We start from the raw sequence: 27,624 nt of genomic DNA, 5'->3' as shown, positions 1-27,624 counted from the left end.
TTTCAAAAGGTTGCCATCCTCCTTATTTTAGAGAATTGGCTTGGGCTTTGTGAAGGGTTTTCAGGAAGTGACTCCTTGGGGACATCCTGCATCGCTCCCAAGCTTGGGTGAGGTGCCTTGCATTCCCGGTGCTTCCTCTGTACCACTCCATTGGAGTAGAAACCACAATTTGTGGGGTGGTTGAGTTGGCAGCCCTGAATCCCAAAAACCTTAATTTTGACTTCTGTTCAGCAGGCTGAGGGAAAATACAAAGATGATCCCGTTGATCTCCGCCTTGATATTGAACGTCGTAAAAAACATAAGGAGCGAGATCTTAAACGAGGTAAATCAAGAGAATCAGTGGATTCCCGAGACTCAAGCCACTCAAGGGAAAGATCAGCTGAGAAAACAGAAAAAACTCATAAAGGATCAAAGAAGCAGAAGTACGTAAGCTCTGTCTGTTACCTCGTTCCGGTTCTTTGTAGGGTCTCTTGTTTGTTCCTTTTGGGTGTACACCAAACTTTCAGAACTAGGAGCTTTTGGGTTAGGAATGATAGCAAGTTGCACAGTTTCTTATTTTATATGATATAGCAGTTAAGTAGGGCCTCTAGTTTGAAAATAGAACACCTGCGTAAAAGTTAAGTGTGATCCATATTAACTGCTGAGAGACCAGCAGTTAATCTGGTTGTAGAGATGTTGTGGCAAATCATTTGGAGATTCCCTTTGCAGCTGTTTTCTGGCATTTGCGTATGTTCTTTGATATGTTCTGTCTCATCATAAAGCTTTGTACAGAGGTTATATTTTAGAAATGGCTCAAAGGTAGTAACACTTTGGTCATAGAAACAGGGTGGAACTAGGTAGGATGAGATGCTCTTACATTTTAAACTAGTTTCAAAGACAGTTTCAAGCGAGGCATTCCAGGTATTCCTTAAACAAAGGTAATATTGTTGAACTTTGTAGGACAACATTCGTGCCAGGGACCTGGCATTTTTATTTACATTTTTTGAAAAGTTCCTTAACTCTTCAATCATACCTCATTAAAAGTTAACAGAATTTAAGCCCCACACCTTGTGGGAAGCAACACTCTTACTGTTTCTGAATTTCAACATTTTCCTATCCATTTTCTATAACAGCCCCTTTAAGATAAATTGAGTGGTTTGGGGTGATTTTCATTTTGCCTTTTGAAAGATTAAAAGAAGCTAAGCTTAGAATGATTTGTCTAAGATCATACAAGGATCTTCTCTTCCATTACCATTGGACTGTGTTACTTATCCTTTAGGAGCTCCCACAGCTGCCAGGGCTGCTCATACATAAAAAGACGTGTTACTTTTCAACAGGGAATGAAAGTGCTGAAACATTAGACCTCAAGGCTGCCACTGGAGGAAGGGAGCAGAAGCCCTTAAGGATTTCAGGGTTGGGTTTGTCTAACTAATCCTGATTTCTCTCCTTGGAACACATGCCTCTACTTCTGACTTGCTATAGGACCTTCAACAAATCCCTTGAGACCCTAATTTCCTGTGATTTGGGGCAACAAAAAAAATGGTAGATAGAATACTGTTCTCATTAACATATCACAGCAGTTTACAAGAACTCTTTCTGATGTAATTGAAGAATGACTTACCCAATGTCACACAGCTAGTGATTGGCAGTGTATCTGAGATATAAGAATTTTGTGACAATAACTTAGATTTCCCCCTTTATAAATAGATGCTAGAAAAAGCCAGTAGGATTCAAATATTTAAGTTCCTAAGTGTCTCAAGTGTGTGTGTGCGTGCATTGGTGGATCCTTTCCACAGTGGAAGAGGACTGAGAGAAGAATGGACAGCAGTAGATACTGACACTTGGCCTGGCCTCTGTCTCAGAACCCACCTTTACTTCTGAGAGCTGGCCTTTCTGCCACCTCAGAGGCAGCTGGTAATCTCTACTACCACATGGCAGGGCTGGTCCCAACCTCTACTACAAAAACAGTGACTCATATTAAGCTAATTTGACCCAGACTGTAATTTCTCCCAGATGAAGGGAAGGAAAGGGAAGAGTTTCTTTAGATCCTGTGCTTAATAACACCTGTTTGGACTCAGTAGGAGGTGACTGGTGAAATAGTGGTATAATTAGACCTAGGTTTGAATACAGGTTCTGCTCAGTCCTTTCACCCAAGTTTCCCATTTTTTAAAATAATACTGAATAATTAGTTGCCATTAATTCATTTATTGCCTATCTACCTATGTCACTGTGAAGTATTTAAACACATTTGTTTCATCTTTAGAGTAACCCAATAAGACAGGCAGTATCCCTAAGAGAAGTGTAAGTAATGTAAAGCACTAGCAGATAATATTTAAAGCCTCTGGTCTGGTACCAGATCCATGGTAACTCTCAATGCAGTGTTGGTTCATTCTCTCTTTCAAATACATTTAAGGGTATATGGCCAAGTTCCTAGAGTCTGTGATCTTTGTTTTGTTTCTCCTCCTGTATATGTCTTTCATCACAGGCTCAGAGGTCAATGTGCATGACTAATAGAATTGGGAAGAACTCTCAGAGGACCCTGGGTGAGCAAGCTAGGGGTGAATTGTTTTTTTTTTTTAAAGGTTACTCGTCTTCAGTTTCTTCATCACAGATATACTCCATCCAATGTGCTCCGGCCTAGGTCCTTACCCTAGAGGCTTATTAACGTCCCTGGTTCCTCCTGTCTTTATAGGAAACACCGGCGAGCACGAGACCGCTCCAGGTCATCGTCCTCTTCCTCCCAGTCATCCCACTCCTACAAAGCAGAAGAGTACACTGAAGAGACAGAGGAGAGAGAGGAGAGTACCACAGGCTTTGACAAATCAAGATTGGGGACCAAAGACTTTGTGGGTCCAAGCGAAAGAGGAGGAGGTCGAGCTCGAGGGACCTTTGTAAGACTCTTCTCCTTCCCCCCTTTGTCCAAGTCCCTTTCTTCTACCAAGTCCCTTTCTACCACCAATTCCAATTATATTTTATTAGGATACCAGTTTCGTTACCTCTGATACAAGTGATCTCGTTGATAGACCCCTCTCCAATCCCCCAGGCTTTCTGTTTGAACAGTCATTTTTCTGTCCATAATCACTTAGCTAGAACTTTGCTTCCTTTTGATTCCTGTTGTGCATAGGAAGGGCCTCAGGTCATATTTATCTTATGTCTAGGCTATAGACTTGAGATGAGCTGAAAGGGAATGTCTGCAAACCAACTGACCAGCATATGACAGGAAGGCAGCTGCCTATTCTGTGCTAGAAAGATTTTTGAACAGAGGACAGGGAGTTGTTTTTCTTCATTCTTAACATGGTCCTTTGTTCCTTCCACACCCCCACATTTCATTGCTACAGCAATTTAGAGCCAGAGGAAGAGGCTGGGGCAGAGGCAGCTACTCTGGTAACAATAATAACAACAGCAACAATGACTTCCAAAAGAGAAGCCGAGAAGAGGAGTGGGACCCAGAGTACACACCCAAAAGCAAGAAATATTACTTGGTATGTGTTTGGGAATAACCAGAAAGGGCCAGAGGGCCTTTGGTACACTTAGTAGCTGATACTGAGGCCTTAAATTGGTCTGTCCAAAAAACACGTATTTGTGCATTTGGGGGGATGTGATCGTGGGCATTAGAGTGGTAGCTGGGTGGGTGTTCTCTAGAGAGAACCCTGAAACCTTGATAGGGTTTATCATCTAAGATTTTTTTTTTTTTATTAATTAACGGAAAAAAAGAAATTAACCCAACATTTAGAAATCATACCATTCTACATATGCAATCAGTAATTCTTCACATCATCACACAGATGCATGATCATCATTTCTTAGTACATTTGCATCGGTTTAGAAGAACTAGCAACACAACAGAAAAAGATACAGAATGTTAATATAGAGAAAAAAATAAAAGTAATAATAGTAAAATCAAAACAAAACAAAACAAAAACCTATAGCTCGGATGCAGTTTCATTCAGTGTTTTAACATGTTTACTTTACAATTAGGTATTATTGTGCTGTCCATTTTTGAGTTTTTGTATCTAGTCCTGTTGCACAGTCTGTATCCCATCAGCTCCAATTACCCATTATCTTACCCTGTTTCTAACTCCTGCTGGACTCTGTTACCAATGACATATTCCAAGTTTATTCCCGAATGTCGATTCACATCATTGGGACCATACAGTATTTGTCTTTTAGTTTTTGGCTAGACTCACTCAGCATAATGTTCTCTAGGTCCATCCATGTTATTACATGCTTCATAAGTTTATCCTGTCTTAAAGCTGCATAATATTCCATCATATGTATATACCACAGTTTGTTTAGCCACTCGTCTGTTGATGGACATTTTGGCTGTTTCCATCTCTTTGCAATTGTAAATAACGCTGCTATAAACATTGGTGTGCAAATGTCCATTTGAGTTTTTGCCCTTAATTCCTTTGAGTAGATTCCCAGCAATGGTATTGCTGGGTCGTATGGCAATTCTATATTCAGCTTTTTGAGGAACCGCCAAACTGCCTTCCACAGTGGTTGCACCATTTGACATTCCCACCAACAGTGGATAAGTGTGCCTCTTTCACCGCATCCTCTCCAGCACTTGTCATTTTCTGTTTTGTTGATAATGGCCATTCTGGTGGGTGTGAGATGATATCTCATTGTGGTTTTGATTTGCATTTCTCTAATGGCCAGGGACATTGAGCATCTCTTCATGTGCCTTTTGGCCATTTGTATTTCCTCTTCTGAGAGGTGTCTGTTCAAGTCTTTTTCCCATTTTGTAATTGGGTTGGCTGTCTTTTTGTTGTTGAGTTGAACAATCTCTTTATAAATTCTGGATACTAGACCTTTATCTGATATGTCATTTCCAAATACTGTCTCCCATTGTGTAGGCTGTCTTTCTACTTTTTTTTTTTATTATTAATTAAAAAAAGAATTAACAAACAATTAGAAATCATTCCAATCTACATGTACAATCAGTAATTCTTAATAACATCACATAGTTGCATATTCATCATTTCTTAGTACATTTGCATCGATTTAGAAAAAGAAATAAAAAGACAACAGAATAAGAATTAAAACAATAATAGAAAGAGAAAAAAAAAAAACCTATACCTCACATGCAGCTTCATTCAGTGTTTTAACATAATTGCATTACAATTGGGTAGTATTGTGCTGTCCATTTCTGAGTTTTTATATCCAGTCCCGTTGTACAGTCTGTATCCCTTCAGCTCCAATTATCCCTTCTCTTTTTTTTTTTTTTTTAATTAACGGAAAAAAAGGAGTTAACCCAACATTTAAAGATCATACCATTCTACATATGCATTCATTAATTCTTAACATCATCACATAGATGCATGATCATCATTTCTTAGTACATATGCATTGGTTTAGAAGAACTAGCAACATAACCGAAAAAGATATAGAATGTTAATATAGAGAAAAAAATAAAAGTAATAATAGTAAAATCAAAACAAAACAAAACAAAAACCTATAGCTCGGATGCAGTTTCATTCAGTGTTTTAACATGTTTACTTTACAATTAGGTATTATTGTGCTGTCCATTTTTGAGTTTTTGTATCTAGTCCTGTTACACCGTCTGTATCCCTTCAACTCCAATTGGCCATTATCTTACCCTGTTTCTACCTCCTGCTGGACTCTGTTATCAAGGACATATTCCAAATTTATTCTCGAATGTCTGTTCACATCAGTGGGACCATACAGTATTTGTCCTTTAGTTTTTGGCTAGACTCACTCAGCATAATGTTCTCTAGGTCCATCCATGTTATTACATGCTTCATAAGTTTATCCTGTCTTAAAGCTGCATAGTATTCCATCATATGTATATACCACAGTTTGTTTAGCTACTCTTCTGTTGATGGAGATTTCGGCTGTTTCCATCTCTTTGCAATTGTAAATAACGCTGCTATAAACATTGGTGTGCAAATGTCCGTTTGTGTCTTTGCCCATAAGTCCTTTGAGTATATTCCCAGCAATGGTATTGCTGGGTCGTATGGCAATTTTATATTCAGCTTTTTGAGGAACCACCAAACTGCCTTCCGCAGTGGTTGCACCATTTGACATTCCCACCAACAGTGGATAAGTGTGCCTCTTTCTCCGCATCCTCTCCAGCACTTGTCATTTTCTGTTTTGTTGATAATGGCCATTCTGGTGGGTGTGAGATGATATCTCATTGTGGTTTTGATTTGCATTTCTCTAATGGCCAGGGACATTGAGCATCTCTTCATGTGCCTTTTGGCCATTTGTATTTCCTCTTCTGATAGGTGTCTGTTCAAGTCTTTTTCCCATTTTGTAATTGGGTTGGCTGTCTTTTTGTTGTTGAGATGAACAATCTCTTTATAAATTCTGGATACTAGACCTTTATCTGATATATCATTTCCAAATATTGTCTCCCATTGTGAAGGCTGTCTTTCTACTTTCTTGATGAAGTTCTTTGATGCACAAAAGTGTTTACTTTTGAGGAGCTCCCATTTATTTATTTCCTTCTTCAGTGTTCTTGCTTTAGGTTTAAGGTCCATAAAACTGCCTCCAATTGTAAGTTTCATAAGATATCTCCCTACATTTTCCTCTAACTGTTTTATGGTCTTAGACCTAATGTTTAGATCTTTGATCCATTTTGAGTTAACTTTTGTATAGGGTGTGAGATATGGGTCTTCTTTCATTCTTTTGCATATGGATATCCAGTTCTCTAGGCACCATTTATTGAAGAGACTGTTCTGTCCCAGGTGAGTTGGCTTGACTGCCTTATCAAAGATCAAATGTCCATAGATGAGAGGGTCTATATCTGAGCACTCTATTCGATTCCATCGGTCGATATATCTATCTTTATGCCAATACCATGCTGTTTTGACCACTGTGGCTTCATAATATGCCTTAAAGTCAGGCAGCGCGAGACCTCCAGTTTTGTTTTTTTACCTCAAGATGTTTTTAGCAATTCGGGGCACCCTGCCCTTCCAGATAAATTTGCTTATTGGTTTTTCTATTTCTGAAAAATAAAAAAAAGTTGTTGGGATTTTGATTGGTATTGCATTGAATCTGTAAATCAATTTAGGTAGGATTGACATCTTAACTATATTTAGTCTTCCAATCCATGAACACGGTATGCCCTTCCATCTATTTAGGTCTTCTGTGATTTCTTTTAACAGATTTTGTAGTTTTCTTTATATAGGTTTTTTGTCTCTTTAGTTAAATTTATTCCTAGGTATTTTATTCTTTTAGTTGCAATTGTAAATGGGATTCGTTTCTTGATTTCCCCCTCAGCTTGTTCATTACTAGTGTATAGAAATGCTACAGATTTTTGAATGTTGATCTTGTAACCTGCTACTTTGCTGTACTCATTTATTAGCTCTAGTAGTTTTGTTGTAGATTTTTCCGGGTTTTCGACGTATAGTATCATATCGTCTGCAAACAGTGATAGTTTTACTTCTTCCTTTCCAATTTTGATGCCTTGTATTTCTTTTTCTTGTCTAATTGCTCTGGCTAGAACCTCCAACACAATGTTGAATAATAGTGGTGATAGTGGACATCCTTGTCTTATTCCTGATCTTAGGGGGAAAGTTTTCAATTTTTCCCCATTGAGGATGATATTAGCTGTGGGTTTTTCATATATTCCCTCTATCATGTTAAGGAAGTTCCCTTGTATTCCTATCTTTTGAGGTGTTTTCAACAGGAAAGGATGTTGAATCTTGTCAGATGCCTTCTCTGCATCAATTGAGATGATCATGTGATTTTTCTGCTTTGATTTGTTGATATGGTGTATTACATTAATTGATTTTCTTATGTTGAACCATCCTTGCATACCTGGGATGAATCCTACTTGGTCATGATGTATAATTCTTTTAATGTGTTGTTGGATACGATTTGCTAGAATTTTATTGAGGATTTTTCCATCTATATTCATTAGAGAGATTGATCTGTAGTTTTCTTTTTTTGTAATATCTTTGCCTGGTTTTGGTATGAGGGTGATGTTGGCTTCATAGAATGAATTAGGTATTTTTCCCTCCGCTTCGATTTTTTTGAAGAGTTTGAGGAGAGTTGATACTAATTCTTTCTGGAATGTTTGATAGAATTCACATGTGAAGCCGTCTGGTCCTGGACTTTTCTTTTTAGGAAGCTTTTGAATGACTAATTCAATTTCTTTACTTGTGATTGGTTTGTTGAGGTCATCTATGTCTTCTTGAGTCAAAGTTGGTTGTTCATGTCTTTCCAGGAACCTGTCCATTTCATCTAAATTGTTGTATTTATTAGCGTAAAGTTGTTCATAGTATCCTGTTATTACCTCCTTTATTTCTGTGAGGTCAGTAGTTATGTCTCCTCTTCCATTTCTGATCTTATTTATTTGCATCCTCTCTCTTCTTCTTTTTGTCAATCTTGATAAGGGCCCATCGATCTTATTGATTTTTCTCATAGAACCAACTTCTGGTCTTAATGATTTTCTCTATTGTTTTCATGTTTTCAATTTCATTTATTTCTGCTCTGATCTTTGTTATTTCTTTCCTTTTGCTTGCTTTGGGATTAGTTTGCTGTTCTTTCTCTAGTTCTTCCAAGTGGACAGTTAATTCCTGCATTTTTGCCTTTTCTTCTTTTCTGATTTAGGGCTACGTCCCATAAGTTTTGAAATGTTGTGTTTTCATTTTCATTCGCCTCGAGGTATTTGCTAATTTCTCTAGCAATTTCTTCTTTGACCCAGTCATTGTTTAAGAGTGTGTTGTTGAGCCTCCACGTATTTGTGAATTTTCTGGCACTCCGCCTATTATTGATTTCCAACTTCATTCCTTTATGATCCGAGAAAGTGTTGTGTATGATTTCAGTCTTTTTAAATTTGTTAAGACTTGCTTTGTGACCCAGCATCTGGTCTGTCTTTGAGAATGATGCATGAGCACTTGAGAAAAAGGTATATCCTGCTGATGTGGAATGTAATGTCCTATAAATGTCTGTTAAGTCTAGCTCATTTATAGTAATATTCAGATTCTCTATTTCTTTATTGATCCTCTGTGTAGATGTTCTGTCCATTGATGAGAGTGGCGAATTGAAGTCTCCAACTATTATGATAGATGTGTCTATTTCCCTTTTCAGTGATTGCAGTGTATTCCTCACGTATTTTGGGGCATTCTGATTCAGTGCGTAAATATTTATGATTGTTACGTCTTCTTGTTTAATTGTTCCTTTTATTAGTAGATAGTATCCTTCTTTGTCTCTTTTAACTGTTTTACATTTGAAGTCTAATTTGTTGGATATTAGTATAGCTACTCCTGCTCTTTTCTGGTTGTTATTTGCATGAAATATCTTTCCCCAACCTTTCACTTTCAACCTATGTTTATCTTTGGGTCTAAGATGTGTTTCCTGTAGACAGCATATAGAAGGATCCTGTTTTTTTAATCTATTCTGCCAGTCTATGTCTTTTGATTGGGGAATTCAGTCCATTAACATTTAGTGTTATTACTGTTTGGGTAATACTTTCCTCTACCATTTTGCCTTTTGTATTATATATATCATATCTGATTTTCCTTCTTTCTACACTCTTCTCCATACCTCTCTCTTCTGTCTTTTTGTATCTGACTCTAGTGCTCCCTTTAGTATTTCTTGCAGAGCTGGTCTCTTGGTCACAGATTCTCTCAGTGACTTTTTGTCTGAGAATGTTTTAATTTCTCCCTCATTTTTGAAGGATAATTTTGCTGGATATAGGAGTCTTGGTTGGCAGTTTTTCTCTTTTAGTAATTTAAATATATCATCCCACTGTCTTCTAGCTTCCATGGTTTCTGCTGAGAAATCTACACATAGTCTTATAGGGTTTCTCTTGTATGTGATGGATTGTTTTTCTCTTGCTGCTTTCAAGATCCTCTCTTTCTCTTTGACCTCTGACATTCTAACTAGTAAGTGTCTTGGAGAACGCCTATTTGGGTCTAATCTCTTTGGGGTGCGCTGCACTTCTTGGATCTGTAATTTTAGGTCTTTCATAAGAGTTGGGAAATTTGCAGTGATAATTTCTTCCATTAGTTTTTCTCCTCCTTTTCCCTTCTCTTCTCTTTCTGGGACACCCACAACACGTATATTTGTGCGGTTCATATTGTCCTTGAGTTCCCTGATACCCTGTTCAAATTTTTCCATTCTTTTCCCGATAGTTTCTGTTTCTTTTTGGAATTCAGATGTTCCATCCTCCAAATCACTAATTCTATCTTCTGTCTCTTTAAATCTATCATTGTAGGTATCCATTGGGCATTTAGTCAGGTTTCCTTGGCTGTCGGACCCAACAAGGTTGTAAGATTTTTCTGTGAAATCTCTGGGTTCTGTTTTTCTTATCCTGCCCAGTAGGTGGCGCTCGTGGCACACGTTTGTCTCACGTGTTTGGAAGGGATCCCCCCGGTCACCGTCTCCGTGGCCTGGGGATTTCCGATCCAATTCTCAGTTTGTTCGGGGGGCCACGCGTGGTGGGGGCGTCCGCCGCCGCGGCTTGAGGGGACCCTGTGGCTCCTTTATTAATTTCCCTATTGGTGTTTGGTTGGACCCAGTCCCTGCCACTGTCAGAAATTCCCTCTTCTCCCTGGAGGGGTGTTGGTCACCGGCCGCAGCGGACCCGGGGAATTCGCTACCGGACCAGGAAGCCGCCCGCGGGGGAGGGGCGTCGGTCGCAGGCCGTCCCGGCCTGGGTAATTCGCCACCGGACCAGAAAGCCGCCCGCGGGGGAGGGCCAGCGCCACTTGGGTAGCCCTCTGATCCGAGACTGGCAGCTGGACCAGGAAGCCGCCCGCAAAAGAGGGGCGCCGGCCGCCGCGGCTTGGGAAACTTGCCTCTCCGAGACTCTCAGCCGGCCCGGGAAGGAGGGAGGGAGGAGCTCTGGCCGCCACAGCTGCCGCAGCTCGGGGGGTCGCGCGCCGCTCGGGGATCTCACCGCAGCCGAGTCTCGCAGTCAGACTAGCCAGTCCAGACTCGGGTACGCTGTGTGTCCATTCCCTGCCGTGGCCCCGGGAGGTGTTCTGCAGTGTTTCTGTTCACCTAGTAGTTACTCTGGAGGAGGAACTAAGACGCACGAACCTTACTAAGCTGCCATCTTGGCCCCGCCCCCATCATCTAAGATTTTATGGATTCCAAAGATAAGGAATAAGTTCTTTCCCTTTTTGGTCTGTGAACTTAACTGCTCCCCTATTTTCGCCTTCTAGCCTCTATTCAGTGAGAGAGCCTAACTCTCCCCTAATTCCACAGTTCCACTCTGTCACTCCCAGTACAGGATTGACAATAAGGAAGGACAGCTCAGGATCTCTTTGAGAAAGGAGGTCTGTTTCCAAAATTAAATGCCACTGGGGCTTCTGTCATCTTAGCTTCTGGTCGTTCTGAGACACCTCTGTGCCTCTCTCCTTCTCTCAGGTTGGGACACTTCTAGGTTGGTTTACCTGGCCAATGAGTGAGCTCTCTTGGCCTGGCTATGTAAACAGTAGGCTCAAATCCAAGCAAATGTGACTCTGAGTATTTTAACTGAGGTAAAATTGCTGCTGAGTCTCCATCACTAACAAGAAAGGCTGGGGTGGATCCGTATTGTCTCTTGTGCAGCTCAGAAACAGGTGACTGTGTGGGTAACTGCACAGCCACCTTCGCTTTTCTAAGGCTGCTGTGAGCTTTTTTTTTTTTTTTTTTTTTTTCTAACATGGGCAGACACCAGGGATCGAACCCGGGTCCTCTGGCATGGCAGGCAAGCAAGCGTTCTTGCCCGCTGAGCCACCGTGGCCCACCCTGAGCCACCGTGGCCCACCTGGGAGCTATTTTTCAGGCACCCAGAGCACCCCCAATCCCATCTGTAGGGAAATGTAGTTGTCTGGGCCCAGGATGGGTACTGGAGTGAAACTGCTCTAGGAAGAAGGATTAAAAGTCACATAAGGCCCCTTTCCCCTGACTCCACTGCCACCTGAAAGAGAGCATTGTCAATCCGATTCATTTAGGTTGGTAAACAAGCAGATCCTGGTAAGCAGCAGCTGGCACTTTAGCCAGTCTGACCTTAGGAGCCTAAGGCCCTAGCCTGTGTGGGTGTATGAGCATTTAGGGGACATACTCTTTGAAGCCATGATAAGGTAAAAGCAACTTACAGTTTTCGCATTGGATCCCTTCTCTCTCACAAGGTTATCAGAGCGGAGATGGTTTGAAGGTTAAGTGGTTTTTTGTGTTTTGTTTGTTTTTTCTATTCTTGTTATACTGCCTTCTTGCACAAACCCAAAGAGGACAGATAGAAGGGGGGAAGCCTAGGTTTTGGTCCTGCCTCTAACACTAACTGATTTTATTTTTTTAACTTTTTTTATTAATTAAAAAAAATTAACAAAACATTAAGATAACATTCCATTCTACATATACAATCAGTAATTCTTAATATCATCACATAGTTGCATATTCATCATTTCTTAGAACATTTGCATCCATAACACTAACTGATTTTAGACCATTAGCAGGTCATTTAACCTTGTTCTCGCTGCCTTTCTTGGCAGGGAGGATGGAAAGTCGGGAAGAACTGTAGTCCTGTTGTGTATTCAAGAGCTGCTTCCTCTAGCTAACTGCCTAGCAACCCAGATCTGGCATGGTTTCATGTTTTGATGTGATTGGTTTTCTGAAACTCTTCCTTTGAGATGCTGCATTAAATAATATGGAGTTACTTAAAGTTTTTAAGCCTCAGCTTCCTCATTTCCATTGTGCTGGGTTACAGGGATGATGATTGGGTAGGTGTGAGAATTAAGTGAGATAATGTGTGTAAAGATCTGTGCTCTGTGAAGGTTAAGTTTCATCATTATAGTGCTCATGTTACTGCCTAAGGGAGAAAAACCCTCAGGCATGCAACTGAAGTGCACCAGTGGCATATTTTGGAGTGGTGGAGACAAGGAGAAGGGCAGAAGGAACAAAAGGCTGGATTGGGGCACAGGTTCTTTTGGAAAGGCACATTTGAATGGGCACCAGAGAAGAGGGTAATGGGCACTTCTTGTATATTGCAGCACTGATAATAACTTTTCTTTTCTCTCAGCATGATGACCGTGAAGGTGAAGGCAGTGAGAAGTGGGTCAGCCGGGGCAGGGGCCGAGGATCCTTTCCCCGGGGTCGGGGCCGGTTCATGTTCCGGAAGTCCAGCACCAGCCCCAAATGGGCCCATGACAAATTCAGTGGGGAGGAAGGAGAAATTGAAGACGACGAAAGTGGGACAGAGAACCGAGAAGAGAAGGACAATTTACAGCCCACAGCTGAGTAGGGGCCACTCTGATGGAAGCCTCTGCCCAGGAGAGTGAAGCTCTGGGAAAACGGCTGGTGAGGAACTAAACAGAGAAGCCTCAAAGATTCTGAAAATCCCCCCCACCCCCACCAGCCGGAAGCATCCCTGGCTCTGTATACCACTGGACAGAGGAGGCTGGCCATGAAGCCTGGGGTCAGGCTCAGCTCTTAAGCAGAACACAACACATTGGGCTTAGCTGTGTTTCTTATTTGTTGTTGGTGTCTGGGGTGGGGTCTGGGGTGGGGAAGGGAAGAGCTATGCTTGGATTTCGGTTTGTTCCCTATTAGAAACCCTCAGTTTTGTTCTTAATTTCATTTTATTTGGAGCTAAGAGGACTAATTTGATTATTTTCTATCTTTCTCCCCTTTCCTGATTTTAAAAGTCCTTCTTTTTTTAGATATATGTAGTAACATTAGCAAAAAGATTTAATTTGGGCAACTTTAATTCTTAAAACAGAAAACAAAGCATGTGAATAAACATTGAAGTGTTCACCTCAGTTTGGGACCAAACTGCTTGGATCTTTGTAAAAACCGGTTTTGTATGTCGTGGAGGAGTTCAAGGCCTTTCTGACCACCCTGTGTTCCCCTTTTCTGCGCAGCCATGTATCACATGGTGTGGCTCCTAACCACATCCCACTTCCCCATCTTTTCTGGTTTCTTCTGGGCTGGGCTTCCCATCCTCCACCAGCAGCTCCAGTATCCCAAACTCTCTAGTTGTGCTAATTGTCTCAGCAACTGGGGTGGAAACTGGAGGGCAGTTTCTGGTCTCTTTTCTAAGAAACTTCTGAATTCATTATTCTCTTTACAGATATAAGATGAGAAAATAATTTTTTCAATATTTTTTATTAATCTTTTTATAAAATGAAAAGAAACTCCTATGATCGATTAAGGATGGTGGTTGTGCTGGGTGGTTTGTGGGTTTTTTGTTATGTAATTTTTTGTTTGGTTAGGATTTTTTTCTTTTTTTAAACCTTAAACTTTTGAAGTTGACACATTTTCAGATGTTTGGGGGGCAGGGGAAACATCCTCTTAAATTGGGTCCTTGTGCTTGCCTTCTGGGGAGGCGGTCCTGAGCAGGTGAATCATATGGCATTATGCATATGTTATATGCGGACTGCACCCACCACTTCCCCCCTACTTTGCCTCTTGGGTTGTTGTGCTACTTTCCCCTTACTTTGCTACGTTTCTATAGTTGAGTTGGTTTTACTTGAATGATTCATGTTTAAAGGGGGGGGGTGTGGTGTGTGAAAAACACCCTTAAGACTTGTTCCAAACTCCTCCTGCAAATAAAAAAGTAATAATAAATGAAGTGGCAGATGTAAATGGGCTCTGGTCATTGTCACCTGTGTGTGTGTTGGGGATGGTGGCTATTTCCCCACAGCAGCTTCAGGGAACCTGAAAGTCTGTGGGGCCTGGGCCCAGACTTGCTCAGCTCCATCCTTCCATGCCCTGCACTCACTCACCTGTTCTCAGGGAGAAGTCCTAGCCATCTCATTTTGGACCAATAACTCCTTATTTTCACACCTGCCGCACACCCAGTAGTTTTGCTGAATCCTACCTTGGGCACCCCTTGAGAACCAGATGTTTTCACTGTGGTGTCATGGGCAAGGATTTTGGCTTCCTCGGTGGTGAGGCACGGGACAAGTGATGTGGATAACATGGCTCAGTCTTCTGTGTCTACCACTGAGCTGGAGGATTTCCTTGGAAGCCTAGCCTGCATGGACTTCAGACCTTTGCCAGCTCTGGGTTGGGCTGAGCAGGTGCCTTGTGAAACTTGGAAAGTTCCTTGCTGCCTCCAGCCCCAAGGAGAATCCGGAGGTGTTAGCAGTGTTTTCTGAAACTACACTAAGACCTGGTGACCCTGAAACGGGGACGTTTGGGAGATACACCTTGCAAAAAAGCGAGATTACAAGTATACCACCAAAAACTTTGTCTACCAAGCAGTTAGCGGCTGCCTCCACCCACGGTTTGAGTGGTTGCTGGCCTCTGGGGACCCCACCCTGGTATGTGTCTCCACCTCTATCCCTGCAGCTAAATGCTTGTAAGCTGGGAAGGAGGATGGGCCAGGGAAGGCTCGTGGGTGGGAGCTTTGGGGCCAAAACTGGGAGAAGTGGGAAAATAACACTGGTCAAGGAGGTGAGTGGAAGTTGATCTCAGCACAACCAAAGACCCCTTAGTCCTCACCCTTTGGTTGGGGGCCGAATCTGCTGAGCCAGGCCGCCGCCTCTTCCAAACCCACTCCCAGTGCCTGAAGCCAGACCTAGTATCTCCACCTTCTTCGCTTCAAAACCACGCAGCCTGCTCCACCCTAACCAGGTCCAGTATTTCGCCGCCGGTGGAGCCGCACGGCCCTAAGCTGCCAGGGTCTGGACGGCTCCCGGAAGCCATGGGTATGTGCAAGGGGAGTTGGGTGGCTCCTCTGTGCAGCCGTGTGGATATAACAACAAAAATACCACTACCACCACCCTACTCTCGCCACCCTCTATATGGATCCCGAGACTCGCCTGGGGACGCGTCCTGGCCAGTGTGGGGCACCCCCCACAAGCCGCGCTCCCCTCGCGCCCTTTGCTCGTAGAGGTCCTGGCCCTGGGCGAATACCGTGCACAGAAGGACAACGAGCTGAGCCTGGCACCCGGGGACGTGGTCCGGGAGGTACGCAAGGGTCCAGCACCTGGATGGCTGCGCGGAAAGCTGGGGGGGCTGCTGTGGCCTTTTCCCCGAGCGCTTGGTGCAGGTGAGGTGGGGTCGGAGGCGAGCCGGAGGTCTCAGCGCGCGCCTCCTGTGAGCTTAGCGCCTCCCTCTCCGGTGCCCTGTTTCCTAGGAGATTCCTGAAAACTTGCGTGGCGCCGGGAAGGCGCAGAGACCACGCTGTGCGCGCCGCGGAGGTGAGCCGCCAGGGCCCGCGGGCGCGCACTGGGCAGAATAGGAGGAGGCCGCCCCCTCCGCGCAGTGACCGGGAGGGGCTCTGGGCGGGGCCTCCGGGCAGTTCTGTCTTCTGTGATTGGCTCTTGAGTACAATGCTCTGTCGCGGGACGGGGCCTGGAGGTGTTCTGCGGTTCCCTCGCTGTCCGCCTCTTCCCAGCTCAGCGGATCCGGGCAACCCGCTGAGTCTGCCGCATTCTCGTCCGACCCCAGGTCACCCCGCCAAATCTCGGGCACCCCAAAGATGGTGCAAAGTGAACTTCAACTAAAGCCCGGAGCAGGCGGACGAGCTGAAGCTACAAGCTGGGGAGATGGTGGAAGTGAAAAAGGAGGTGAGGGGTTGAGGGGATGAGAAGTGTTGAGAGAGGTAATGGAGCAAGTGCGGGGTGACGGGTGAAGTAGGGGTGTGGGCGAACAGTGATAGGTGCAGAAATGGGGACATGAGGGAGCAAGGGAGGAGGGGGTGGCTCGGGCAGAATGGTGGAACCAGGGGTGTTGGATTAGTAGAGCCCTTGGGACAGAACCAGATGCCCCTGCGTCCTCCTCCCCTCCCCAGATTGAGGACGGCTGGTGGCTGGGGAAGAAGAACGGGCAGCTGGGAGCCTTCCCATCCAACTTTGTGGAGTTGCTGGACAGTGGGCCCCCAAGTGAGACCTCGAGCCTATCACCCCGTGAAGTCCTGTGACCAGATTCTGCAATTTTCAGTGACCCTCCCAGGGGCCGGAGACTGTGACATCCCCATCCCCATACTCTTTGACCCTCTCCCATAATCCAGCCTGTGAACTAGCAATCCCCCCTAACTTCACTCTCCCCCACCAGGCCTTGGTAACCCAGACATGTCTTCTTCGGTCATCCCTGGTCCCCAGCGACCTCCCAAGGTATATTGGGGAGGGGTGGCCATCCATGTGCTGGGTTCCCCTTAGTGTGGTTGGAGGCTCAGCGTGTTCCTCCCTCCCCTCCCCTCACTAGCTGAGCAGCCTGACCTATGACAGCCCTCCAGACTACCTGCGAACAGGTGAGCACCCATTCTAAGGGTCCCCAGAGTCCCCCACCTCCAAGCCACACTGACTTTGAGGAGGGGGCAACCAACTAGGCTGATGGAGAGGGAGTGGTTGACTGATGAGGGGCGGTCTGGCTTCAGTGGATTGCCCTCCCCTCAGTCTCCCGCCCTGAGACCTATAGGGTCCTGTTTGACTACCAGCCTGAGGCTCCAGACGAGTTGGCGCTGCGAAGGGGGGACGAGGTGAAAGTACTGAAGAAGGTGTGAAAGGAACTGGGCTAGGGAGAGCTCTGGGGAGGGGGTGCTGAGAATGGATGGGACCCAGGAGGAAAGGGACTTGGGGGACCTGACTCACTGCCCCATCCTCATCTTTGCCTCTTAGACCACAGAGAATAAGGGCTGGTGGGAAGGAGAGTCTCAAGGCAGAAGAGGAGTTTTTCCAGACAACTTTGTGCTCCCACCACCCCCAGTGAGTACAGAACTGAGGTGGCAGGGGTAGGCTACTTGGGACAATGTTGGGGGTGTTGTGACTTACTGGGCACAGCTGGAGGGTATAGGACTCCCTGGAAACAGCCATGTGGTTATGGTGTTTCCTGGACCCAGCTGGAGGGTCACCCCTAAATGAGTGTGGACTTAAAACTGTGGTGGCTCCCCTTCAGATTCTGATGCTTCTTTTTTGCATAGATCAAGAAGCTGATCCCACGGAAAGTGGTGTCTCGGGAATCAGGTGGGTGCCCCAGAAGCTTGGGGGGTACTTCTGGGAGGCCTTTCAGTCGAGTTACCCATAAATACCTGCAGTTCCTCCACTGTCCAATACTACACCATCACCCTCACCGGTGCTCCCTCCCCTGTGGGTCAAGGGCCTGGTACGAAGTTATGTGGGTGAATGTGTGGAAGTATGCCAGTTTGTGTGTCAGTGTGTTAATGTGTCTTTAGAATATGGGTGTTAGGGTGAATACGTAATGAGGAAATGTATGAATCTATGAGCCTTTGTCTGTAAGGATGTCATTGTTTAGCTCTGTATATGTGTTCACTTGTCATTTATCTTTTAATGTAATATTTGACATATGCCTAAAACATAACGTATGTATTATAAAGTAAGATAACGAACACTCACAGTCTAACATACAAACCCAAGAACTAGAACATGGGGCAGCCAATAATTTGTGTGTTCCTTCTCTTTCTCATTCGGTTACTCCCCTACCCCAAAAGTAACCATGCTCCGGAATTTTGAGTTTATAGTTCCCTTAAGTTTCTAAGTTTTCTTACGTATGTATGTACCTAAACAGTGTATCACATTGTGTGTGTGTGTGTGTGTGTGTGTGTGCTTGTTAGAACTTTATGTAAGTGGTATCATACTGTGGATAGTGTTGTGAGACTTACTTTAATCCATCAACCATGTATATTTAAGGTTCACCCATATTGTTGTGTATAGACGTAGTGCATTTATTTTCTCTACTCTATAAACTCCTTGTAGGGAGTATACCACAATTTATGTGTCTGGTTTCTTTCTGATGTTGGACATTTTAGTTGTTTCTCTTTTTTTCTATTATAAATAGTGCTACCAAGGATATTCATTCCATGTTTTTTGTGTCTGCAAGTGCAATAGCTCCTCTAGGATCTAATCCTAGGAGTGACACTGCTAGATCTTAGAGAATGTGAATGTTCAACTTTATTAGGATAATCACATTAGTTTCTAAAGTGACTGTACACTTTAATAATCCAGCGTATTAGCGGTCTTTGGTCTACATTCTCTTTAACACTTGATCTTTTTTTTTCTGTGTTTATAATAGCTTTATTGAGATATGATGCATATACTATAAAATTTGCCCTTTAAAATTTGCACTGTAAAAGTACAATTCTGTGGCTTTTAGTTTGTTCACAGAGTTGTGCATCCTTCATTATTATCTGATTTTAGAACGTTTTCATCACCTTCAAAAGAAACTCCAGACCCAATAAGCAGTCTCCCCATTCCTGCCCCTGGCAACCACTAATCTACTTTCTGTCTCTGCATTTGCCTATTCTGGCAAATATGAAAGTGGAACCATACAATATGTGGCCTTGTGTCTGGCTTCTTTCACTTAGTGTAATGTTTTCAAGGTTCAGTCACGTCGTAACATGTATCAGAGGTTTATTTCTTTATGGCTAAATAATATTCTATTGTATGGCTGGATCATATTTTGTTTATCCATTTATCAGTGGCTAGGCATTTGTGTTGTTTTCCTGTTCTGGCTATTATGACTAATCCTGCTAAGAATATTCATATACAAGTTTTTGTGTGGACATATGTTTTCCTTTCTCTTGGGTTATACCTGGGAGTAAAATTGCTGGGTTATATGCTAACTTTATGTTTAACACTTTGAGGAACTGGCAAACTCTTTTGCGAACTGGCTGCACCATTGTACATTCTTACCTGCAATGTATGAGGGTTTCTGTTTCTCTACATCTTTGCCAGTACTTATTATTGTCTGTCTTTTTTATACTTGTAGGTATAAAGTATTTTGATTTGCATTTCCCTGATGACTGATGATGTTGAGCATCTTTTCATTTGCTTATTGGCCGTGTGTATATCTTCTTTAGGGAAATGTATATTTAGATCCTTTGTCTATTTTTAAATTTTTTAATTGGGTTATTTGTCTTCTTATTGTTGAACTGAAAGAGTTCTTTATATATTCTGGACCCTTATCACATGTATGGTTTGAAAGAAAACATCATATATATATATACATACATCATATATATGCTCATATATATATATATAAGAAAACGTCATATATATATATACATACCACATATATATCCTCTGAAGCACAAATGTTTTAAATTTTGATGAATTCTAATGTATCTGTTTTTTTCGATCTACTAAATTTACTTTAACATTTGTTCCCCCCTATAATTTATTTATTTTTAATCCATATGTTTTACTCATCTGTTGATAAAGTAGATGAAAGGAGCATCAGACACAAGGTTTTCACAATCACACAGTCACATTGCAAAAACTATGTCATTATACCATCATCTTCAAGAAACATGGCTACTGGAACACAGCTCTACATTTTCAGGCAGTTCCCTCCAGCCTCCCCATTACACCATAACTAAAAAGGTGATAGCTATTTAATGCATAAGAATAACCTCCAGGATAACCTCTTGACTCTGTTTGGAATCTCTCAGCCATTGACATTTTATCTCATTTAGCTCTTCCCTCTTTTGATCAAGAACATTTTCTCAATACCTTGATGCTGATTCCCAGCTCATTCTAGAATTTCTGTCCCACGTTGCCAGGAAGGTTTACACCCCTGGGAGTCATGTCACATGTAGAGAGTGGGAGGGCAGTAAGTTTGCTTGTCGTATTGGCTGAGAGAGAGAGACCACATCTGAGCAACAGAAGAGGTTCTCTTAGGGGTTACTTTTAGGCCTAATTTTAAGTAGGCTTAGCCTATCTTTGCAGGGTTAAGTTTCATATGAACAAACCCCAAGACTGGGAGCTCAGCCTATTGCTTTGGTTGTCCCCACTGCTTGTGAGAATATCAAGAGTTCTCCACTTGGGGGCGGGCCGCGGTGGCTCAGCGGGCAAAGTGCTTGCCTGCTATGCCGGAGGACCTCGGTTCGATTCCCGGCCCCAGCCCATGTAACAAAAAACGGAAAAACAAAATACAATAAAACAAGAAAATGTTTAAAGATGTTTCCCTTTCTTCCTTCCTTCCTTCCTTCTATCCTTCCTTCCTTCTCTCTGTCTATGTTTCCCTTTCTTCCTTCCTTCCTTCCTTCTCTCTGTCTTTAAAAAAAAAAAAAAAAAAAAAAAAAAAAAAAAAAAGAGTTCTCCACTTGGGGAAGTTGAATTTTCCCCCTTTCTCACAATTCCCCCAAAGGGACTTTGTGAATACTTTTTTATTCACTGTTCAAATTACTCTGGAATTTATCAGGGCATCACTCTGGACAAACCTACAAAATCTCATGCCCTACTCAAGGTCCCATGTACTATGGTGTTCAGTTAAACTGTTCACATAAGTTATATTAGGAAATGCACTAGTCAAAATATAAATTTTGTACCAAATAAACATTTTTTGCTTTAGTCTCACACATAAGTTAAAGTTTTAAAATATTAACTGCCATCTATTTTCAACACCCTGCAGTATGACCTTCCTTTGTTCTTCCTCATACAGAAACATTTTTAAATTTGTACATTTAGTCACTATCATTATACATTCTAGGCATTCCTAGATTATACCATCTCAGTCTTTGTCATCTATCTTACTTTCTGATTTCATTTGTGTCCCCAGGCCTCCTCCCTCTATCATTCTCACATTCAGCTTCATTCAGTGTTCTAACAGTATTGTGCTATCCATTTCTGAATTTTTACAATCAGTCCTTTTGCACAATCTGTATCCCTTCAGCTCCAATTACCCAATGTCTACCCTATTTCGATCTCCTAATGGTCTCTGGTACCAACTGAAATTTTCCAAGTTCATTCACTAATGTCAGTTTGTATTAGTGAAACCATACAGTATCTGTTCTTTTGTTTCTGGCTAATCTCACTCAGTATAATGTCCTCAAGATCCATTCATGTTGTTACATACTTCATAACTTTATTCTGTCTTACAGCTGCATAATATTCCATCATACGTGTATACCACAGCTTGTTTAGCCACTTATCTGTTGATGGATATTTTGGCTGTTTCCATTTCTTGGCAATTGTAAATAATGCTGCTATAAACATTGGTGTGCAAATATCCGTTTGTGTCCTTGCCTTCAATTGACCTGGCAATACCATTGCATAGATACCTAGCAATGGTACTGCCAGGTCATATGGCAATTCTATACCTAGCTTGCTGAGGAACCGCCAAACTCACTTCCACGTGGTTGTACCAGTTGACATTTCCACTAACAGTGGATAAGTGCCTCTTTCTCCACATCCTCTCCAGCACTTGTCGTTTTTTGTTTTATTGATAATGGTTGTGCTGGTTTGAAAGGAAGTATGTCCCCTAGAAAAGCCACATTTTAATCAAAATCCCATTTCATAAAGGTAGAATAATCCTATTTAATACTGTATGTGTGAAACTGTAATCAGATCACTCCCTGGAGATGTGATTTAATCAAGAGTGGTTGTTAAACTGGATTAGGTGACGCAGGTCTCCACCCATTTGGGTGGGTCTTGATAAATTTCTGGAGTCCTATAAAAGAGGAAACATTTTGGAGAATGAAGGAGATTCAGAGAGAGCAAAGCAGAACAACATAGCCACGAGAAGCAGAGTTCACCAGCCAGCGACTTTTGGAGATGAAGAAGGAAGATGTCCCAGGGAGTTTCATGAAACAGGAAGCAAGGAGAAGAAGCTAGCAGATGATGCCATTTTCGCCATATTCTCTTCCAGATGAGAGAGGAACCCTGACCGTGTTCACCGCGTGCCTTCTCACTTAAGAGAAAAACCCTGAACCTCATCGGCCTTCTTGAACCAAGGTATCTTTCCCTGGAGGCCTTTGATTGGACATTTCTATAGACTTGTTTTAACTGGGACATTTTCTTGGCCTTAGAACTGTAAACTAGCAACTTATTAAATTCCCCTTTTTAAAAGCCATTCTGTTTCCAGTATAATGCATTTTGGCAGCTAGCAAACCAGAACAATGGCTATTCTGGTGGGTGTGAGATGATATCTCATTGTGGTTTTGATTTGCATTTCCCTAATAGCCAGGGAAGTTGAGCATCTTTTCATTTGCCTTTTAGCCATTTGTATTTCCTCTTCTGAGAAGTGTCTGTTCAAGTCTTTTGCCCATTTTGTAATTGGGTCATCTGTCTTTTTGTGGTTTAGTTCAACAATCTCTTTTATATATTCTGGATATTAGACCTTTATCTGATATATTGTTTCCAAATATTGTCTCCAGTTGTGTAGCTGTCTATTTACTTTCTTGATGAAGTTCTTTGATGCACAAAAGTGTTTAATTTTGAGGAGTTCCCATTTCTTTCTTTCTTTCTTTAATGCTCATGCTTTGGGTGTAAGGTCTAGGAAACCGCCTCCTATTATAAGATTTATAAGATATTTCCCTACATTTTCTCCTAAATGTTTTATGGTCGTAGATCTAACGTTTAGGTCTTCGATCCATTTTGAGTTAATTTTTGTGTAGGGTGTGAGATATGGATCCTCTTTCATTCTTTTGCATGTGAATATCCAGTTCTCTAGTTACCATTTATTGAAGAGACTGTTCTGTCCCAGGTGGGTTGGATTGACTGCCTTATCAAAGATCAGTTGTCCATAGATGAGAGGGTCTATATCTGAACACTCTCTTCAATTCCATTGGTCAGTATGTCTATCTTTATGCCAGTACCATGCTGTTTTGACCACTGTAGCTTCATAATATCCCTTAAAGTCAGGTAGTGTGAGACCTCCAACTTCATTTTTCTTTCTCAGGATATTTTTAGCTATTCAGGGAACCCTGTCCTTCCAGATGAATTTGGTTATTGGTTTTTCTATTTTTGCAAAGTAAGTTTTGGGGATTTTAATTGGTATTGCATTGAATCTGTAAATCAATTTAGGTAGAACTGATATTCTAACTATATTTTGTCTTCCAATCCATGAATACAGTATGCCCTTCCATTTAGTTAGGTCTTCTGTGGTTTCTTTTTGACAATTTCTTGTTGTTTTCTTTGTATAGGTTTTTTGTATCTTTAGTTAAATTAATTCCTAAATATTTTATTCTTTTGGTTGCAAATGTAAATGGATTTTTTTTCTTGATTTCCCCCTCAGATTGTTCATTACTAGTAGAAACACTAGAGATTTTTGAGTGTTGATCTTGTGACCTGCCACTTTGCCGTACTCATTTATTAGCTGTAGTAGCTTTGCTGTGGATTTTTTGGGGTTTTCGACATGTAGTATCATCTCATCTGCAAACAGTGAAAGTTGTACTTCTTCCTTTCCAATTTTGATGCCTTGTATTTCTTTTTCTTGTCTAATTGCTCTGGCTAGAACTTCCAACACATTGTTGAATAACAGTGGTGATAGTAGACATCCTTGTCTTCTTGTTCCTGATTTTAGGGGGAAAGTTTTCAGTTTTTACCCATTGAGGATGATGTTAGCTGTGGGCTTTTCATATATTCCCTTTATCATGTTGAGGAAGTTTCCTTCTGTTCCTATCCTTTGAAGTGGTTTCAACAAGAAAGGATGTTGAATTTTGTCAAATACTTTTTCTGCATCGATCGAGATGATCATGTAGGTTTTCTGCTTTGATTTGTTGATCTGGTGTTTTACACTAATTGATTTTCTTATGTTGAACCATCCTTGCATACCTGGGATGAATCCTACTTGGTCATGGAGTATAATTCTTTTAATGTGCTGCTGGATTCGATTTGCAAGAATTTTGTTGAGGAATTTTTCATCTATATTCATTAGAGAGATTGGCCTGTAGTTTTCTTTTCTTGTAATATCTTGCCTGGCTTTGGTATAAGGGTGATGTGGACTTCATAGAATGAGTTAGGTAGCTTTCCCTCCTCTTGAATTTTATTGAAGAGTTTGAGCAGGGTTGTACTAATTCTTTTTTGAATGTTTGTAGAATTCACATGTGAAGCTATCTGGTCCTGGACTTTTTTTGGGGGGGAGCTTCTTAATGACTGATTCGATTTCTTTACTTGTGATTGTTTTGTTGAGGTCATCTATTTCTTCTCTAATCAATGTTGGTTGTATATGCCTTTTTAGAAAGTTGTCCATTTCATCTACATTGTCGAATTTATTAGCATAAAGTTGTTCATAGAACCCTCTTATTACTTCCTTTATTTCTGCAGGGTCAGTGGTTATGTCTCCCATTTCTGATTTTATTTATTTGCATCCTCTCTCTTCTTTTTTTTGTCAACCTTGCTACGGGTCCATCAATCTTACTGATTTTCTTGTAGAACCAACTTCTGGTTTTGTTGATTTTCTCAATTGTTTTCATGTTCTCAATTTCATTTATTTCTTGCTAATGTTCATTATTTCTTTCCTTTTGCTTGCTTTGGGCTTAGTTTGCTGCTGTTTCTCTAGTTCTTCCAAGTGGACAGTTAATTCCTTGAGTTTTGCTCTTTCTTCTTTTTTGATATAGGTATTTAGGGCAATAAATTTCTCTCTTAGCACTGCCTTTACTGCATCCTGTAAGTTTTGATATGTTGTGTTTTCATTTTCATTTGCCTCAAGATATTTACTAATTTCTTTTGTGATTTCTTCCTTGACCCACTGGTTGTTTAAGAGTGTGTTATTGAGCCTCCATATATTTATGAATTTTCTGGCACTCTACCTGTTATTGAACTTCATTTCTTTATGATCTGAGAAAGTGTTTTCTATTGAGACTTGCTTTGTGACCCTGCATATGGCCTATCCTTGAGAATGATCCATGAGCATTTGAGAAAAGGGTGTACCCTGATGTTGTTGAGTGTAATGTTCTATAAATGTCTGTTAAGTCTAGCTCATTTGTTGTATTATTCAAATTCTCTGTTTCTTTATTGATCCTCTGTCTAGATGTTCTGTCCATTGATGAGAGTGGGGAATTGAAGTCTCCAACTATAATGGTAGATGTTAACACTTGATCTTATCAGATTTCCTAAGTTTTGTCATCTAGTGGGTACTAAAATGGCATCTCATTGTGAACTTAATTTTCATCTCCCTGATACTAAATATTTATAGGAGTTCTTTATACATTCTGAATAATCCTTTATGAGTTATATCTGTTGCAGATATTTTCTCAAACTCTGTGTCCTTGTTTTAGTTTTTAAATGATGTTCTTTGATGAAAATAAGTTCTTCATTTTAATGTAGACCAGTCAATCTTATCTTCAGTGGTTAGGGTTTTTCATTTGTTTCCCTGCTCCATGTTCAGAAAGACAGTTAATTTTTGTTCTTTAAAGCTTTTAAAGTATTGCTTTTGATGTCTAAGTGCTTTTACCCATGTAGAGTTAATTTTAAGGAGTGAGCGAATTGTACCTTTTTCCATATGGACAACTCGTTGTCCCAGCATCATTTATTGAATAACCTCACCTTTCCCCACCTCTCTGTGATGACATGTGGGTCATAGGTGAAATTCATGTATGTGGGGGTCTGTTTCTGGGCCTTCTATACCATTGATCAGTTCGTCTATTTCAGCATCATTAACACATTCTCTTAATTGCCATAGCTATATAATAATTCTTGATATTTGATAGTGCATGCTTTCCCACCTTGTTCTTCAAGAATGGGTTTGTTTTTGTTTTTGGTTTTGTTTGGCTTTTAAAAAGAGAATTTATTAAGTTGCAAGTTTATGGTTCTAAGGCTGTATAAATGTCCAAACTAAGGCATCCAGAGAATGATACCTTAACTCCAAAGAAAGGGCTGGTGAGGTTCGGGAGTTCCTCTCTCAGTTGGGAAGGCACATGGTGACATCGGCTAGCTTTTTCTTCCAGCTCATAAGGCGCCCCTGGGGGCATTTTCCTTCTGCATCTCCAAAGATCTCTGGCTGTGTGGGCTCTGTTGGCTCTAAAGCTTTTTCCAAAATGGTTCCCTCTTAAGGGACTCTAGTTAGTCCACTTTGAATGAGTGGAGACACCTCTCGGTGGAAACTACCTAATCAAAAGGTGCCATTCACAACTGAGTAGGTTACATCTCCATGGAAACAATCAAAGAGATCCCACCCAGCAATAGTGAATCACGATTAAAGAATTTTGCCTTTTCTAGGGTGCACAACAGATTCAAACTGGCCTAGGTGGCTTCCACCTTTTGGCTATAGTGAGTATTGCTATAGTGAACACTGGTGTTCAAGAATGGTTTTTGCTGTTTATTTGACCTTTGATCTTCCATAACATTTTAGAATCATCTTTTCAGCTTCCATGAGAAATCTGGTTGCATTTTTTAAATTTACACAAAGAATGTTTTTATAATTATAAATTGAATACTAGCTGTGAAATGGAATATGATAGATTTTTCCTTTCCCATTAATAATATATATCCAGAATACTCTGGTAAATACAGTTTAAATTTACTGTTAGAACTTTGTTCCACAAAGTGATTGAGTATCCATTGATATTCATTTCCTTGAGGTTACTGTTCAAAAGTTGTAGTATGACCATACATTTTGATATATATATATATATATATATATATATATTTTTTTTTTTTTTCGCTTGGGCATGCACTGGGAATCAAACCCGGGTCTCTGGCATGGCAGGCAAGAACTCTGCCTGCTGAGCCATAGTGGCCCACCCAATATATTGATTTCTAAATAAATTTTTTAAGTATTTTTATTGATAAATCTTTACACACATACAGTCCATACATACATGGTATATACACACCATTCATGGTGTACAATCAGTGGCTCACAATATCATCACATAGGTGTGTATTCATCACCATGATCATTATTAGAACATTTGCATCACTCCAAAAAAAAGAAAAAAGAAAAAACTCATACATCCATACCCTTTACCCCTCCTTTTCATTAATCACTAGTATTTCAATCTACCCAATTTTTTTTTACCCCTTTTTATCCCTCTTATTCTTTATTTATTATCCATAT

The 27,624-nt window shown here is 41.3% G+C and overlaps 2 protein-coding genes across 11 annotated transcripts in view; both read left to right on the top strand.

The window, feature by feature from the left end:
* THRAP3 (thyroid hormone receptor associated protein 3) overlaps positions 1 to 14,523 on the top strand; it is a 99,498-nt gene extending 84,975 nt beyond the window's left edge. For 4 of the 5 annotated variants that reach the window (XM_077150279.1, XM_077150284.1, XM_077150280.1 and 1 more), the window contains 4 exons: positions 232 to 422; positions 2,672 to 2,870; positions 3,318 to 3,461; positions 12,959 to 14,523. In XM_077150279.1, the coding sequence (XP_077006394.1) occupies positions 232 to 422; positions 2,672 to 2,870; positions 3,318 to 3,461; positions 12,959 to 13,180 (756 nt within the window). In that variant the 3' untranslated portion in view covers positions 13,181 to 14,523. The remainder of the gene's footprint in view (positions 1 to 231; positions 423 to 2,671; positions 2,871 to 3,317; positions 3,462 to 12,958) is intronic. The other variant, XM_077150283.1, reaches the window with a different exon arrangement.
* A 1,651-nt stretch (positions 14,524 to 16,174) lies between these two features.
* Positions 16,175 to 27,624, top strand: part of SH3D21 (SH3 domain containing 21) — a 34,798-nt gene continuing 23,348 nt past the window's right edge. Inside the window, exons 1-7 of one of the 6 annotated variants that reach the window (XM_077150286.1) lie at positions 16,175 to 16,454; positions 16,679 to 16,769; positions 16,942 to 17,000; positions 17,092 to 17,137; positions 17,283 to 17,383; positions 17,505 to 17,591; positions 17,807 to 17,849. In XM_077150286.1, the coding sequence (XP_077006401.1) occupies positions 16,434 to 16,454; positions 16,679 to 16,769; positions 16,942 to 17,000; positions 17,092 to 17,137; positions 17,283 to 17,383; positions 17,505 to 17,591; positions 17,807 to 17,849 (448 nt within the window). In that variant the 5' untranslated portion in view covers positions 16,175 to 16,433. Of the gene's footprint in view, positions 16,455 to 16,678; positions 16,770 to 16,941; positions 17,001 to 17,091; positions 17,138 to 17,282; positions 17,384 to 17,504; positions 17,592 to 17,806; positions 17,850 to 27,624 lie in introns of those variants that run through there. The other 5 variants (XM_077150285.1, XM_077150287.1, XM_077150288.1 and 2 more) reach the window with 5 other exon arrangements.

This window comes from Tamandua tetradactyla, chromosome 2, assembly GCF_023851605.1.
Source record: "Tamandua tetradactyla isolate mTamTet1 chromosome 2, mTamTet1.pri, whole genome shotgun sequence".
Classification (NCBI taxonomy): domain Eukaryota; kingdom Metazoa; phylum Chordata; class Mammalia; order Pilosa; family Myrmecophagidae; genus Tamandua; species Tamandua tetradactyla.
This window is presented reverse-complemented; position numbering and strand designations above follow the sequence as displayed.